Genomic DNA, 17438 nt, shown 5'->3' on the forward strand with positions numbered 1-17438 from the left:
AGGTACCAAATTAGTTGGCCAGTCATTTCCGCCAGTGAGCCGGGGGGGGGGGGGGGGGGGGGTCCCAGGGGGGGGGGGGGGGGGGGCACCGGCTTGGTTGTAGGCTATCTCACATCGTTACTATTGTGACGAGGAGTTTTATTAATACTGTGGCCGTGCTAACGACCCGTTTAGGGAAGTTAAACTCAGAGATAGACTACGTCGGGCTAATAAACGTAAAGGCGATGTGCTTTGAGCCAAGACAGGTTTAAAAAGCGTAACAGATGTGAATGGCGAAATACATAGGAGAAAACGGCGAGTCGCTCACGTTACGCCGACCGTAAAACAAGCTGCCACTGCAGTAATTGGGATGGAGGCTTACGAGGAACCCTGTTCCTGATGTTCTCGCGAGTCGTGTGCGATCGATGACTGGTAAATGAAGGAAAAAAAATGTGAGCCGTGATAGCTCAGAGACGAGGAAAGGTACGCAGCGAATGGAAGCCAAAAATCAGCTGCCAACAAAGGATCCGCAGCTGGACTTGGTCACATGGAAGCGTTGCTTGAGACGACTTTAGATAACGCCCGGTATTAACTTAGACATCTGGCACTCCTGCTATTAACAAGAGGGTTGTGCTCCAGCCAACGAAGTGGAATGGCCGCCCCGAGCGCCGCGGACATTGCAAAAAGCCCTTTGGAACAATAGATCGACGCAAAAGAGATAAGCGACGAGCACGAGACAAAGAACCTGCGCGAAGCTGTCTAGTATATAAAGCATCCCGCAACACTCGCAGATTCTGACCCGTTTGATTCGCCTACTCTAGAGTTACTGGTCCTGTCTGAAACTCGGGCGTCTTCCTTCTTGTCAAAGGTCACCTCAGCGGAGATGTCAAGTTGAAGGTCTGCCGTCCGACGTCAGCGTGGAAGACCTGACCAACACGGATCCGACAGCGAAAAGGGAATGGTGCGTCCATCTAAATATCTCTGGCATTCACTCGCATCCGTCATTAGTGCGAAGCTCATCAGCCAACGTGGTACCACGCTGTTGGTGGATAACACAATTCGGAGAGTTCGAGGTCGCATCACGGCGGAAGTAGTTCGGGAAGTTACAAACGTCCATCTTGTTGTCATGAGAGGTTGTTAGGAATTGTATTTTAAAGGACGGAAGGACCAAACGCCCGTAAGCTTGTTGCCAAAGGGCAGTGAGGATCGTCACGTGGTTATTTCTAAGCGCCACGCAAAGAGGTGCGCTCAGTTGCTTTTGAAATCAAATGGGACATTTCCGTTTTTCGATGCCATGGAACAAAGATGAACCGAGTTCACAATGGCGGGGTCGGTCATCGTCGCCTCGTCGAGCTGGAGCATAAACGACCCGTCTCCTTGTTTGTTTGTCAATGCGCGCCGACAAGCTCAAGCTCTGCGAACTGTTCGTGCGATCGGACGGTGCGGCCACTGTTTCTAAACGGTGCCTAGGCCGGAGCGTAAAGGCTTTGGCCGGGTCGGTCAAGCTTCCGACGGTGGTCAGCTTTCGATCAATTCTCCGGATCGTTAGCAAAGTACCACCTGAGGTTCGCGCCGATCTGAACACAGGCCAGAATCATATCTGCCATGGTGTGTAGACATGCGTCTGCTCTCAAAGCACTGGCAAACAGATTGATCAGCTGAATCATGTCAGGTGGCTGACGTTGGCATCGAGGGCAGTGGGCTCCTACACATCTTCAGGCCTGCAGATAGCAGAAAATCTGAGATGGCTTGTATAATCGACCGTCAAGGACTATGCACCAATTCGGTTCTGCGCCGGCCAGCATTATAAGTGCCTATCCGGTCCAGCTAACGTCGTCAGGAGGGATTCGATCGCTGAAGCGTCTGTGTCCCGAGTTAGCTACCTCCTACTTAGCTCGTGCTATCTTATGTGGCTGGTTTAATGTCGAGCCAGAGAAGTGAAAACTTATATGTCATTTTGTCTTAATCGATGATGGTTCGGGTTAAGGTAACACATACTCAAGACATCAGACATTTATTTATGGCTGCTAGAAATATATTAAGTCCGGTGGTCGTCGTCCTGGCAACGGAACGCAAAAATCTACGCCAACGCCAAATGTAAAAACTACGACAAAGGTCACGTGACGGCTTTGAGGACCTGGCTTAATGTGTAGTTTGTGAAATCGAAAATACAGATTAACAATCGGCGTAAGGTTGTACTTTCGCGTAGACAAACTGGCTACTGGTTTTTACTAGACACGGGCTACTGGTTACTGGTCATGAGTCATGAGCTCTTAAACCAGTTCCCCAGAGCTAGAATGCAACCTTACGCAAAGAATAAATGTGCATTTTCCATTTTACAAACTACACATTAGAGGGAGTGTGTCTAGTCAAGTTGGGATTTTTAACTGTGCACATAGGATGGAAGGGAATTTCGATTACAAAATTTTGGGTGCCATCGATTTCTACCAATGCACCTCCACTGACGAGATATTGCCACAGCCCCCTTCCCCCCCCCCCCCCCCCCCCCAGCTTTTCTTTGGTTTGTATGGAGGGACGAAGTTATCGGGTAGCCCCAAAACAATACTCACTACTCAACACATCAACACCATTGAAAAGGTATCATTAGCTCTAGCCAATGGGTTTTCGACGATGTCGCTTGTCAGCACTGACAGCAGCTTGCGAACGCAGCGACACATATATTTTTTAGTGTTGTAGATAGTATTTCTAAATTGCGCCTTTGCTTTGAAACGAATAAATCAAGCAAATACTTGTATATTTTATGACACTATCCGGCGTTTCAAGGTGGAGCTCATGGTCACGAGTCACTTGCAGCCGTGAGCACTGCCTTGAAACGTCAACCAACGTTGAACACAAGCGTCGAAACGTTGAAACTAATACCACATACGACTGATTGCTCGACATCTTCATCTAACCAGCCCACCGTGGTATGTTGGAAGTTGGTCTCTCTCGACGTGAGAACGGCTAGGGCCAAAGCGGATCAAGTGATCCGATGAAACAGATGCTGGTGTAATTCCGAAGCCCTGCTGTTGATGATGCAGGCGGACATAGACAAAGAGAAGCGAGATGAAGGTGTCCATCACACCATGAGTGTCGCCATCAGTAGCACCATCAGGGCGTAAGTGGGGAGGTCCGTCCGTCCTGCCAATTTGTGCAGGCCATCGGCAACATGTAACTCGTACACTGGACTTGCGAGGTGGTAGATAAACCACCAATGACAATGAGGCTCCATGGGCCAGAGAGCAGGACTTACCGATAAACGCATGGAAGTTATAAGCTACCTAACGCACACGCAAACGGTATAGAAGGCGGTGACGACCAGCATGGAAGCAGCGTCAAAGGTTGCTCCGGAGGGAGCTCGGCACGGCTACAGTGCGTCAAAGATGAAGCGTCGCGACCCTGCCAGTAATCTGCGATAGGGGAGGCCTGAGTTTGTTTCTGGAGGCAAGGCTGGCAATATGGAGCTGCGCTTTTAAAACTGTCTTGAATTCGTGGGCCTATCATGATGCATGCCTTCTTTTGGAGATAATTGTGTGGACAGGAGCATGGGTCATTCGAGACGGAACTTTCACCCGCGGTTTAGCTTGCCCATCATTGTGAGTGAAAACAGATGCAATTGTTTGAGGCAGGTATGGGCTGGCGCACGATTCTAGAAAACAACTATTTTGGAGCTGCCACGATTGCATGAGTGCAGAAGTTCTGCGTTGTACAATACAGGTATATGAATATGCATATATATATATATATATATATATATATATATATATATATCCCTCTCTCCCTTTCTCTCTCTCTGTCCTTCTTCCCTTCCTCTTTCTTCTCCCCCCCCTCTCTCTCTCTCTCTCTCTCTCTCTCTCTCTCTCTCTCTCTCTCTCTCTCTCTCTCTCTCTCTCTCTCTCTCTCTCTCTCTCTTGAGTTTTCTGTCACTGGTGCTCTTGCTGTACATACGAAAATATGATCTAAAAAAATATTGTGTGCTAGGCAGCACTCCCTGGTTCTTACATGCTTCTTTAAGTTGAGAGATAACAAAACTGCATTACATTGCTTGTCAAGATTTTTGACCGGCAAGAAACCACTCGATCTGGCCTACAACCCGGCCAAAACCTCGCGGGTTATTGCGGGTCAGATGAACGTAGATTGCTGGGTTGAAAAGTCATGTTTGTTATATGAACCTGCAGATATTGTGCTGCAGTTCGTGACGAATTACCTGATTCTGGTCTCTTTTTATTGGTACCCACAGGGATCGTGCTGAGCGCAGGATAGATAACCCCTCGACGACAGCCATCGCTTATCGAATTACATTAAGCGTATTTTACCCTTCCCATGGGAGTTCGGCGAGCGACACGACCGTGGTCGGCTGCTCAATGTTTGGCCGCCGACACAGGTTAACCCAGGTCATACCATCCATCCCAGTCACAGGACAAAGACTAATGTGTCTCAGCGGGCCGCCGGAGACAGCGGCCGAGTCGCTCGCAGCGTCGCGGCCGGCGCGGGCTTTGTTCGAGACGCGCTTCTGCCAGGAGCACAGCGCCGTTACGGTCGGGCCGAGCTGCTCCCGGAGGAGTGACGGCCAAGCGCCGCGGCGGTGCAGGTGCCTCGGTCGCGGCCCCGGAGACCGCTGGCCGAGCGGGGACAGATGCTTGGATGCCGGAGCGGTATATCAGAAGCACAATGCAGCGCTTCGCCTGTACACACGGCCGTTGAGCTCTCTCGGGTGGCGAAGAAGTTGAGACGGACCGACTGTGAGCGGGCGCGGACGGGCGTGTTTTGCCCGCAGGGAAGTTGTCTTGTTTTGTCCGCTGACACAATGGAAGCTGCGGCAGAAGCTCCGTTGTGCGTGAGAAGTGGTCGGCGACGGGGATTGCTGCTGGCAGCAGTGATGCATCCAGTCTGGCAGCCGTGTGGGCTGACGTCTAGCTGGTCTGTCAAGACTGGCATCGCGCCGGGCACGGTTCAAACTCTCAGCAATGCGTCTAACTTCTCGTAAGCGGCTGAACAGGCGCGCTTTCATTTGTGCCGCAAGCAGGAAAGACGTGCACGCAGGGCACAGAGGGGACATGGAGTGCAGCTACCCTTCCATCTCTTGGAAAGTGTTGCATTAGTTCTATGTCGTTCTACTGAATTGTGAAAAGATATCGAAAGCCTTTTGAAAATGAATATTTGATGAAAAGCTAAAAGCCTTTTTCCCATGGAGTCCCTTCTCCTCGATATCAACACTCAGCAAAAGCATTAACAACGCACGCATTACCAGCACGCGCTCTACCGTTATCCAAGGTGACGCCATGACAAAAGATCACGAACCATGAACCAAAAGCCATGCGACATGTCACAAAGATTGCATGGAAACGCGACCTCATTACCTAGGGCTTGTTGCATTGAATCATTTCAACAAACTAGGTAAGTTGTTTAGTGCCTTAGCGAGAAACATCATTCACATCAACAAGGTAGTATATATATATATATATATATATATATATATATATATATATATATATATATGTACGTTATTGCGTTTGTTAGAAATAGCTCATGGTACAACTTTTCATCTCTTCTAAAATTTACATCTGTGTACAAGTCTGTGTCAAAAATCCAAGCTCAATATATGTCGTGAATGATACATTAGATAAAGATTGAAAATTACAATAATCAGGATATGTGAGTTGGAGGAACAGGCCGTAGATATCATTGTCAGGTTTCATCATTCAATTTTGTATGCAGCATGCTACTGAAACTACCGGTTTCTTTGTGTCCTCGATGAATTTTAAACATCTCACATGAATTACAAATATGCATGCCCTCAATTCTATTGGCATCCTTGCTTTTACGCAGCATCACACCAATGGCGCAGCGATTGTCGTGGTGTGGAGCATGGATGGCAGTAAGAGGGAAATGCCGATAATTTAAGAGCCACCATGTGGTATTCATTACGTGGTGCTGTATGGTTTATCCATCTAAATGCAGCCAACATCATATGGGAGCCCGCGCCTGACTCTTATATATGCGTTATGATATCGCGCCGATTGTGACGCATTATAATGGTGTTTGTGCTTATGTACAGCGTATTGAGCTGAGGAGGCCCCCATGACTTGAAACATCCAGCTTGTTTTACTCTGTCAGTGCAAAGCCATCAACTGGCGCACATAATTTTGGAAGGCATAGCCTGTGGCTATTACTATGAGGTAGAAGGGTGAAATCTAACTACATTTTGGTGATGAGGCATTTAAAATTGTACCCGCTCCCTTTTCACCTGTTGGGAACTTGCATCACAGTCCTTAAGATCTACTTTGATAGCGTAGAAATTCCATAGCCCAGGTACTTTCATCTCTGTTTCTAAGTAGCATTATTGGTATTAGCCACATAATATTGTGCATTGGGTGATACTGACATGGCATCTTATACACACTTATGGGTAAGTTCAAAATAAGGAGAAATGACAAAACGCGGGTTAAAATTAAAGGGAGTGTTCCACATTTGTATAGCGTTTTGCACAGAAAAAGCCATCTTGAAGGTCATTTGGTGCGATTAACGGCCATGTCTTTGTTTAGCACTAAACCCCTCTAGTTTCTGAGCTACAGGCCCGTGAAAATGTGCAGGCTTCTTCGCGCAGACTATTTCTTTGATACCTAGACACCCATGACGTCATAATAACGTCATTCAAGTCCTGCTATTCTTCCGGCAATGCATCGATCGATGCCAATAAAACTATATTTGTCGAGCCGTTCATATCTGGTGTTGGTGAGCACGATATCCAGATATAAGGGCGGCCAAATAACTCTCAATCAATGTTGGGCAAGGTGCAATGACGTAATCAAACAATGACGTAGTGAGGAGCACATTTACTTAACAGAGAAATTGTGCTGGCTAGAGCAGCCTTTTCACTTAAAAATATCCATGGTTATAGTGACTTTATTTCATCGCATCTGATCCCTCCTTCAATATCTTTAAGTGTGGAGCATTCCCTTTGACTTAGTGCATGCGGGTTAATGCCGGGTCAGCACTGTAGCACAGCGATATTTTTCTAGCTGGATCTCCATCTGGCGGGGGTGGGTCGAGCTGCGGGCTGATATTTTGGGAAAAGTTGCGTCTCTAGTTCATACTCATTCGTTCGCCTGAACGCTGGTCAAAAGATGCAGCATTTGACGCTCGAGCGTTCACATTCAACAGCTCATCCCTCCCGGTGTGACAACCATCCTGAAACGCCGCGATGGCGTTGACTTTATTTACTCGCAGGGCTAAATATTCAGCCATTAGTATTCTGCTAGATCGAACCAACAGCGTAGCAGCGAATGGCGGCAAAATCCCGCTGCGTCCGCGACCATTAACTGGGCTTTGGCTGGCTGGCGAATGAGCAGGGACGTACAAACAGCATCTGTTTGATGTCTGGGTGATTCGGTGGTCGTGCCCCTCTTTGTCACTGCACTCTCTCTCCGGTGGGCTGCCGACGCCCGGCGCCCATCGATCTCCCGACTTGGCTGGACGGCAAGCGCGGCGCGGCGATGATCGCTTGTTGGTCTATTGGAGTAATGGCCGGAGGCAGCATCTTCACGTGAACTCATGTCAGCTGCAAGCTTGGTGAAGGATATATGTGTTGATAAAAAGTGAAACAGCTGAACACGTCACATAAATTAAGGCGTTATGGCGCGCTGAACAGAGAACTGCACACCATGTTGATAAAATAAATACACATATTTAGTGCATAGCATTAAATACGCCGTTTTAGCCCCCACTCAAGCTTTAAGCTCATTTGTCAGGCATGAAATATCGTCTCGTGAGATAGACTGGACGTTCCGCTAACCAGGGAGCATCTGCGGATGGATCCGTGTGACAAGGGCATCATTGGACGCCTCCCCCCCCCCCCCCTCCCCCCGTCCGTCGGCGGCGTTTCGAGCGTCCTCTGAGAGCAGCAGGGTTTTGTCCTCGGAAGCCGCGCTGGCAAAGTGCAATGGTGGTGAGACAATGAGACAATAGGTATGCCCTGCTGTTTTGATTTAATAACTCAGCTTACAGAACGTACTTTTATCGCTTGTAAAAGCTGTTTGGCAATCGGGCCAGTTTATCGACCTTCAGACCAAGAAGCAGGCTTTTACTGAGGCTTTACAGTTTTCCTGCTCTAGGAAACAGTGTGACCAGCAGTAAGTCTTAAGCTATTGACGATGCGACCAAAGTATAATTGACATCGTTGACATTCATGCAAACTTAACAACAAAGTAAGAGAACCCCAGCTCAAGTTTGAAACCACTGAAATTGCTGAATAAATCGCAGTAGGCCTGAGAAATTGGCAAAGCATTCCAGCATTACGTCAAGTCCTACCAGGTGACCGGAAAGCTGCAGAACACGATCATCGCTGACGTGGCACTCACAGATCATGTCGACAACCACCGAGGTGGAGACGGCGGCGCTGAACGTGTGGAAGGCGGCGATGCAGGTGTAGCGGGCGCCGTGGTCCGCGCGGCGCAGTGGCCCCAGCGCCAGCTGACTGCGCACCGAGCCGTCGCCGGAGGCGCTCCAGCGGCCGCTGACCCGTGACCCTCCGCGCCACCAGGTCACGTTCGGCGGCGGGTAGCCTGCGGCGCGCGCCGTGCAGCATGGTCAGCACCGTCTCACGTAATCAGCAGTTATGTATGGGAGGCACATGTACTTGGCTGGACGCGCGGAAAAGCCCGATTTAACTGAGGCTTTTTTTGTTGTTGTTGAAACTCTGGATGGTGGAACTGCATATTCGCACTTCGTCGTTTTACTCAATGGCTTTACCCTTTTCTGGAGATTTAAGGTAGTGTTCCACATTTTTGTGGAATTTTCAACTGAAGTGGCCATCTAGAAGATCATTCGGTGCTGTTCACAGCTCTTCCTTTTTTCAGGCATAAAACCCTCATTGTTTAGCCATACGCCAGCGTAGATGTGCAGCCTTTTTCGTGTTAACTGTTTCAAGGTTAATCAGGCACCCATGACGCCACAATAACGGCGTTCAAATCCCGCTTTCCACAGGCCATGTGGCTTTCAAGGTCAAGAAAAACATAATTGCCGAGTCATTCACAGCTGGCGTTATTGAGCACGATTTCCAGGCATAACGATCGTTTATTTGCTCTCAACCAATGTTGTTCAGGGTGTGCAAGATTTTAACACAAATTGCGTTTTGTGCTACAAAACATTAGAAGCGATTCATTCTACCAAGTTATTACGGAAAAAAGATATGTAAACAAGTAGCTTAAGAATAGCGCTGTACCCAAGTAAGTAAATACAAATAAAAACATCCCAAACTCAAGGATAGATATTGGAGACCATCACGAGAAAGGGCCAAAACACGACTACATAGCGATACTTGGCTTAGCAAACACCCTCAGTCCGTGCTGCCATATCTCGGAGATTGAAAAACCACTAGTAAGTGCAATCTTGCAAACGTTTCATGACGCAATCAAACAATGACGCATTGAGGAGCACATTTGCTGAAGAGCGGAATTACGTTGTCTAAAACAGTCGTTTCCAAGTATACAAATAATTATTTGTATACAAAAAAGTATACAAATATAAAATATATAAAAGTATACAAATACTTATATGTGAGCTCATTTAATGCATGATGCCTACGTGTCTTCAAACGAGCGCCGCGACATTAGTGCCCTGGCAAAACTCCCACCGAGAGGAGTGCCACGGCAAAACTCCCACCGACAGGAGTGCCACGGCAAAACTCCCACCGGCAGGGGTGCTACGTCATCAGTTAAATGCGACATTATTTTTACAAGACCTTATGCAGACTTTACTTATACGTGACGATGTTTCTACGTCAAATACTTAACAGGACTTAAGTGTTACACGACAGAACTTATGCTGCAAATAGTTGTACACTTTATTACGTCTGCTTCAAAAATATGTATTCGGCTAATCAAGAGGCTTCCGTGCCACTGACATCATCAAGTATGGTGTACATGACGTCACGCAGGCTTTGTGTCCAGACTACCTCTTTTCCCACGCAGCTCGATGTTGTCACTTTTCGATAGTGTTAAACTATACGGATGAGGCCCCCCTGAGCGTGCCTAAAATCCGTCTGCTTGTCTTCCAGCCTTGTGTCGCGGTTTTGCTCTGTCAGTGAGATCAATGTGCGGGGCTTCGGGTCCTTGGCCCGCACATTCCAGTCTCTCTGTGGTGGCCTGAACTGTGGTGTGCCGCATCGCAACACAATCCATAAGATAACAGCAAGACACTAACAAGGAGCAATGGACACATTTCAACTACACATATCCCAACAACAATAGGAACACATGAGCATTCAACTCGCTGTGCCGAATGTTAAAAGTAAATGTCCGCACCATGACCACCATGACTACATAGCAGTGGCTTGGCTTGCTTGCCATTGAAGCTTGGCTTGGCTTGGCTTGCCTCCAGAGGCTGGCGCGCAGCCCGTAGCTCCTGGGCGGCAACTCGTAACTCAAGACCCAGCTCATGCGTTAGTCCACTGCGGGGCCATCTAATCCCCCAGCCCCGTTCGCATCGCTTCCGCTCCGCTTACGCCAAGGGCGCGTCCAGTCTTTGTGAGAGACGGAGCGATAGGCAATAAATAGGAATGGACAGGAATGCAAGAAGTTGTGCAGGAATAGGCGTCTGCGAAATTGGATTGACGATGGCGATTGTCCGCAGCCCATGGGGTTCGGTTAACGCTGCGGTTGGCGAAGTTCCGCCCCTACTGGCAATGCCTTCCTTCCGGATCGATAGCGGCTGAAACTGCGCCTGTTGGGCGGCACGGTGGCCGGGCAAGACTTTATGAGCGAGTACTTGATTACCGCCGACGCAATTAACGTGTGGCTTTGCGTGCAGCTCGACGAGGGCTTCCATGGCTTAACTGGAATAACGGGTCCTTGGGCAGGAACCGGCTGCGAGCCATGACCAACTCCAAGGACGAGACTTGCACACCGGGGCTTGTGATAGGCTCGCCTTGAGCCACGGCTACTCTACTGAGCGAGTGGCAACGCGGTGCTTCGGTGTAGGAACTCAGCGGGCACTGGCGGGTCGCATACGCGCTCTGAGGTTTGAGTGGCTGTAGCCTCATCTCACTCCACTCCACTCAATTTTACATAATCAGCCGATGACATCCTCGGAATTTCTTGTCATGTTTTGCGGCTTAGTTTACGACGTAAGTTTGGATATGCAGCAACCAATCAGCCTTCCTCACTAACTCAGCAAAAGGTCACTCGCGACGACATGTTTGATGGTGGCCTGATAGTCCTCTCCGGGGCTTTGTTGCCGTACCCCGCACGGGTGTCCATCCCCTGGCAATGTGAAGTCAGAGGGCGTGACCTGACCGTGCCCTGGAGCGGTGACCTCACGTCCAGGTGGCGGGGGTAGACAGCCTGAGACGGCCAGTTGGAGGCAGCAGTGGTTATAAGCGACCAGTATCTTGAAAATATAACACAGGTGTTCGACGTTCGTTGACCTCTCAAACCTAGATGCGTGAGTGCACAACATGTCGAAGGTTTGAATGGTCAGCAAATGTAAATGGGAAAAGCGCTTATTCACATGATAAGGATACTTCTACCGCATCCACGCACCAGATGACGCAAATCGCGTACGCTGGTAAGCAGATGGCAGCTCAGCATTTCCGCCTCATGATCAGACGTCCCCGGTCTCGCTGAGGCCTCAATCCCGTCACAAAAAGTCGAGATCAATACGTTACGTCAATAGCACTGAGCCCTCTGCTCCCCGTAGGATGACCGCCTACCCGTGTCCCAGACGAGATCAGCTGATAAGGCAGCCACTCGCTCGCCGGCATTCCCCGTCGCCGTGCCCATGACAACAGCGGTCTCACCGTTCAGAGCGGCGCACGTGACGTTGGCCGACTGGCCGACCTTGTAAGGCCCCAGCCGGCCGTCGTTGATGCGAGTACCGGCGGCGTCCAAAACAACCGGCTTCTGCGGAGGTACTGGGGGCAGGAACGACGCGACCGGTCAGGGGCTCATCAAAGGGCCACATCTTACATGTGGGGTTATACACTGGACAATCCAAGGAAGGAAGGGGAGTACAGGTAATCCACACGTCCCATGTAGGAGAGCCCAATCAATTGGCGAGGCAAGAGCTGCATACACAGAATTACAAAACGGTCACACATCATGAGCAGAAGAGCGGACACGAGCAGACGAGTAGAGACTGGCGGAGCTTACTGAAGCCACACCACATGTAGAGGAGCCCCGCCATATCGATGACGTCACACTGGAATGTGGTGGGGGTCATGAATGTAAAATGAAGCCAAGCCCAGTCTGGCCGCGGCACGTCCAGCTTAATCGAGTAGTAAAATTGCATGTCTGTATTTGTATGCCTTGGCTTTGGTGTTTAAAACCACTTTAGAAGAGTCCATCCATCCCAAACATTCACCCACCCGAAAGGCACGGATTGAGAGCAGCCTCCCAGCCGACAGAGCAGAGCATCAAATCTCGATTTCTGCTGCTTAGGAACAGTGGCATCTGCGAGCCTCCGCATTCTCCACCGCCTTCGATAAAGCCCTGCTTGCCATCTTCCCCTGATCTCTCAGGCGGCGCATGGGCGTGTGGCTCTTGCTGCTCTGAACCGCTCGTATCTCAGGCAATAAAACGGCCAATAATGCCGCCCCATTGGAACGACCCGACTTCAGCGCTATAGATGGAACAGGCTGCACACGCCCGACACAAGCTTTCGCTAATTTTCCGCCTCGACGTCCGGAGCCCGTCGCAGCATCCACACAACTGCAAACAGACAACCGCAAGTTCCCTGCACGGTAGCCGCCTGTTCAGCTAAAGATGTGGGATTTCAGTCCTAGAAATTCTGGCAAGGCTCTGACTTTCTTTTTAAATCGCGACTGTCAAATATTTGAAGGAAGCTGTCTTCATGAGTTCTGGAATACAATTTTTAACCGCCGGCCACGTGAGTGCGCCACATTTTTGCTACTGTCAGATGATCTATTGCCAAAGTCTGGTGCAAAAATCACCTCCATTGTAAGTTGGGTCACGGAGTCACAGATCATCAGCAAAAGCTCGTAGCCCTATTTGCGCCACCACCGACAACCATTCGGGGTTCTTCATTGTTTTCGACTGTTTCGATCTAGCTCTTCGACCGGCCTGACCGTGTGGAAGCCAGGGCTCGTCGTCCGATCAGGGGTCACGCCAGACCACCAGCAGAGGTCATGTCAAGTCAACGTGTGCGTGCCGAACCCGAATGAGTTGTGCAGGTGATATGCGATAAATAGGACGGTGAAGCTAACACGGTTTTGTAAACGATAAGCAACCAATGACGTGAATAACCAGGGATGAGATGAGTAACTAGAGAGGTGATGAGTAAAAAAAAGATGAAATGAGTAACCAGAGATGAAATGAGTAACCAGAAGTTATATGAGTATCCAGAGATGAGGTGAGTGACCGTTCTTCCAAACCAATTTTCCTAAATCCACATGCCATCATAACTCAATCAGTATAACTACGACTTTTATTATCTGAGTGCCAAACAACCCGAAGAAGTCGGTCGATTCGCAATATTTTGGAAGCATTTTGCGCGGCATGCGAACTCGTCCCGCATGTGGCGTACTAGCCAATTCCGCATGTTCTGGGAGCGTGGCCAGAGCCATCAACTTCTACTTACAATAATTTTATCAATAAATGGAAATGCATTTTTAACCCTCCATGCGTCGCAATTTTGATAAAGCCCGGGTGATATGTAGATATCACAAAGGTGATAGCATTTCGTTCAACCTTCGACATTGCGTGAGAAAATGTCAACACGTACCATCGGGAATGTGCGTAACACAATAACAAGCAAAAACATATTGAAAGCTAGCTTTTTTCATAAGTTACAAGTTATTGTCATAAGCAGCTACCGTAGTGTGAAAGTCATTGGGTTTCAGAAACCAGAACAAAATAATTTCAGGTTTTTAAAGATAGACTTAAATTTTCAGCATACCAAACCACTTCTTTCAAACCTCGTATGATACAAGAGAAAGAGGGAGGGGGGAGGGGGTGAAGGTCGGCCCCTCGTAAGGTTTTTTGGAGAATATTTCGCTGGCATGTTGTGCAATCGTGCCCAAAATTTTCATTTGCCCATTGAACATTCATTGCTCGTGTTTTTGACACCAAAAACAACTTGTCCCTAACCGTTTTGGTGTCGGAGCAGGCGTGGTATTGGATGAACACTGTACGGCGATCTAGGGCCGGCATGGGCGGCGGCTGGCAGGCAATGATGCCGCGGAGCGCACGCGGCCGGCCGACAATATTACATTAATGGTGTCATGTATTATAAATGTATGCTCAAAATACATAAACATGTGGATTATTGTGCTCAGAATTTAACATGAAATGCGCTTGTTTAAGTGCTGTGTCGGCACAAGTTATCGCCTCGTGGATATGATGTTATAAAGCTGAAAAAGGACAATTCTCTGGAAAATTCGCCCTTTTGGCCTGCAACAATCGGGACAATTATTAACCGGAGAACATAAATTTTATCCATATCGCGAAATATCGTTGAGACCAATCCACTGATGGCTTTCGTTAAGCTCTGTCATTAGTTAGCTGTGACATTTCAAACTAATTAAATCATCTGTCGTTATGTTGGAAAGGATAAGGAGGCGCATTAACTGCCCTTGTCAGGTTGCGTCATAAAACGCGGCAAATCAGGTCGAGGTTTAAAGTTTGGTGCATGCAAATTGGCGCAGATTGTTTCTAGATCCAGATGTGAGTTTGTTTAACCTCAAATTTTACCAGTCATAGCAATAATGAACTCAAGTGATACCTCACTCACACTTGATAAGCTTGCCACTCAAAACGAACCTATTTCCATGAATGTTGAACTTCCTAGTTAAAGCTGAAACGGATTTTATGACACGGATTTTTTTCACATATTTTTCCACTACCTTCCGTTATCAATTTCTTTTCTCGCCGGATTCCAGCTAGAAATATTACGTCACACCACGGCTGGTCACTAACAGGAAATGCAATATTGACCCACAATGCCGGGACGAGTGCGGATATCCTACGCGTACGGAGCCACGATGCCGGTGCTGGTGCAGGTATTGTGCCCATACGGAGCCACGACGCCGGTTATGGCACGGGTATTGTGCGCATATGGAGCCACAATGCCGGTACTGGTACGGGTATTGTGCGTGTACGGAGCCACGACGCCGGTTATGGCGCGACGCTCTACGGGCATCAGTCGAGATGCATGCCAACGAATCTAGGGGCGACGACAAAGTTGAGTGTCAGCTGGCATCGCACTTAAATTTAGCCTAACGTTTATTGGTGCTTTTTATCATCTTTCCATTTCATCTCGTCGACATTGCCAGCATCGGCTAAGTCCCAGCCTCGCCGCTGCTGATCCTGTACGGGTCACTGGTAGCGCGGTGTGAAAATCTCGCCTCTCGAACAGAAGCGCGAGAACGTCTTCCGTTGACCGGGCCGCAGCTGATCCGTGCGCGGACCCCCGGTCCGCCTGGGGAGGGACGAAGCCCCAGCCCGCCCGGGACGCGGATGGGCGCCGAACGAGGGCCCGCTGGGGGGGGGGGGGGGGGGCAGAAGCTATGATGGATGACTGGCGTTTGCGGACGCGCCATTAGACGAAGAAGACGGAGCAGCGACCGACGGAGAACCGGAAGGCGAGCGCGCTCTGTCCGTTCGCGGATTGCGACCATCTAGCTGTTTAATGCATGGAGATGGCGACCGGCAGATGGGGAATTTCTCTAAGGATTTGACACCGTTTCTGCAGCACGTCCGCAAATCCCGACGGCGTTTCATTAGCGCGTGACCATATTTTTCTCTGTTTCTTTGAAGATCTGCTGCAAAATATCAAAGTTTACAGGGCTTGTGGAAGTAATCCGCTTAAAAGAAACTCATTTGAATAAGCGGATGGTATCATGTTTTAACCAAAGGAAGCAAATTATTCCGGTGCGCGGCCGTAGCCCAGATCCTGCCAACGTTATTAAACTTCCTGAAGCAGGTCATCTAATCTTGTTTTGCCAGGAAATCCACGCACTCGTAGCATTATACATATTGAGATGAGTGCGGTTTGGACCCAGTATATTGCAGAAGTGGAAAAACACGAGTTTAGAGCTCTTCGCAAGCCTATATATTGGCTAGCATGCAATCATGCTCCCAATCAAAGTCCAACACGAGGAGTCCCATTACGAACAGACCCCCGAGGCTAGAAGCCCAAGCTGACTCGTTCTGTTACAACGGTGCTATGATAAACGCGTTTCACCGCTGGTATACCTGCCAGGAGTTTATGCGCAGTGAAAGTGCGTGGTGCAATTTCGTCATTTGTCATAAAAACTTGCTCGATGAATGTACCTCTCTTGGTGGATCGCATCCACCTAATATAACGCATGTGAAACCCTTTAATTTGTTCCCTAATAACTCAAGAACCATGAGTGATAAACCCAAAAAGCAAGCACATTCTGCATCAGCCCGGGGCGAGAAGAACTCGTGCAGCACTCTGATCAGGAGCTGCCCATCGGGCGTGGTGCGGCGCGAGCATGCGTGCCCCATAGACTTAGCGTTGGTCATGGTCGGTTTCGGGCACCGCGTGCTAATCGACTGCAAATCTCTCAGATGCGAGCAGACGGATACGGCGAGAACCAGAACATACCGACCATTAGGCCTCGCCAGCAGGCGTTAAATGATGGTGCCAAAAAGCGCTTTCCACACGGCTGTTTATCCGCGGCATTATATGATTACAGCGTATTAAATAGTAAATGACGAGCAGAGCATCAGAAGGCATCTTACCACCAATGTGTATGAGCTTTAACGATAGCAAAGCAGCAGGGCAGTTGACCGACCTGCTATATTACAGGCTGGGAACAGCCAGATCCAGAGCTAAAACGGCTAAATCGAGCGTCCCTCCCGAGAAAATACAGAATTTGTCGACGGCCTATCGGCCAAGGTCCTACCCATTAAGAAACGGTGCAGTGACCTGACCTGGTTCAGCGAGCATGTCATTGTTGTACTGAGCCGGAAAGAGTTCACTGCCGCTGATGAGGTCTACAAGCTTTTGCAGAAGCAGCGTGAAGAGGCAAGGACCCGTAAGTCGGTGAACAGTGTCCAAGACTCAGAGGTGGCTGTGGACTACCCATTGGTGCTTTTCGTGAGCCTGGAGCCATCGACACCGCCATCACACGGGCTGGTGCTCACGCAAGACGCACCCATCATACTCCTACGAAATCTGAACTCCCAAGCTCTGCGATAGCGACCATTATGACGGAGAGCTCCAAAGAAACGAACATCTCTAGCCCAAGATCTATTCTCAGCTTTTCTGACATGCCCGTCGAATTCAAACGTGCAGTTTTATGTGAAGCAGAGCTGCGCCGTGACTATGAAAAGGAGCCAGGGTTAGTCCCAGGAGGTGAAGGGGCTCAACCTGACTGAGCCGGTATTTTCCCTGTGTTGACGTTACGTCAGCTGCCCCATATGAAGCAGCCGGTTTTGTCGTCCTGTCGCAGAAGACTATGACAAGGATGCAGT

General features: G+C 49.1%; 1 protein-coding gene across 1 annotated transcript in view; it reads right to left on the reverse strand.

Annotated features, from left to right (window-relative positions):
• The window catches only part of LOC119094132 (cell adhesion molecule 1), a 47390-nt gene that overhangs the window by 2236 nt on the left and 27716 nt on the right, over positions 1 to 17438 (reverse strand). Inside the window, exons 5-7 of the mRNA XM_037217207.1 lie at positions 11777 to 11890; positions 8500 to 8543; positions 8340 to 8451 (exon numbers count right to left, since the gene is read on the reverse strand). Of these exons, the coding sequence (XP_037073102.1) occupies positions 8340 to 8451; positions 8500 to 8543; positions 11777 to 11890 (270 nt within the window). The remainder of the gene's footprint in view (positions 1 to 8339; positions 8452 to 8499; positions 8544 to 11776; positions 11891 to 17438) is intronic.

This window comes from Pollicipes pollicipes, unplaced genomic scaffold (genome assembly GCF_011947565.3).
Source record: "Pollicipes pollicipes isolate AB1234 unplaced genomic scaffold, Ppol_2.1 Scaffold_4002;HRSCAF=4701_pilon_pilon_pilon, whole genome shotgun sequence".
NCBI classification, from domain to species: Eukaryota; Metazoa; Arthropoda; class Thecostraca; order Pollicipedomorpha; family Pollicipedidae; genus Pollicipes; species Pollicipes pollicipes.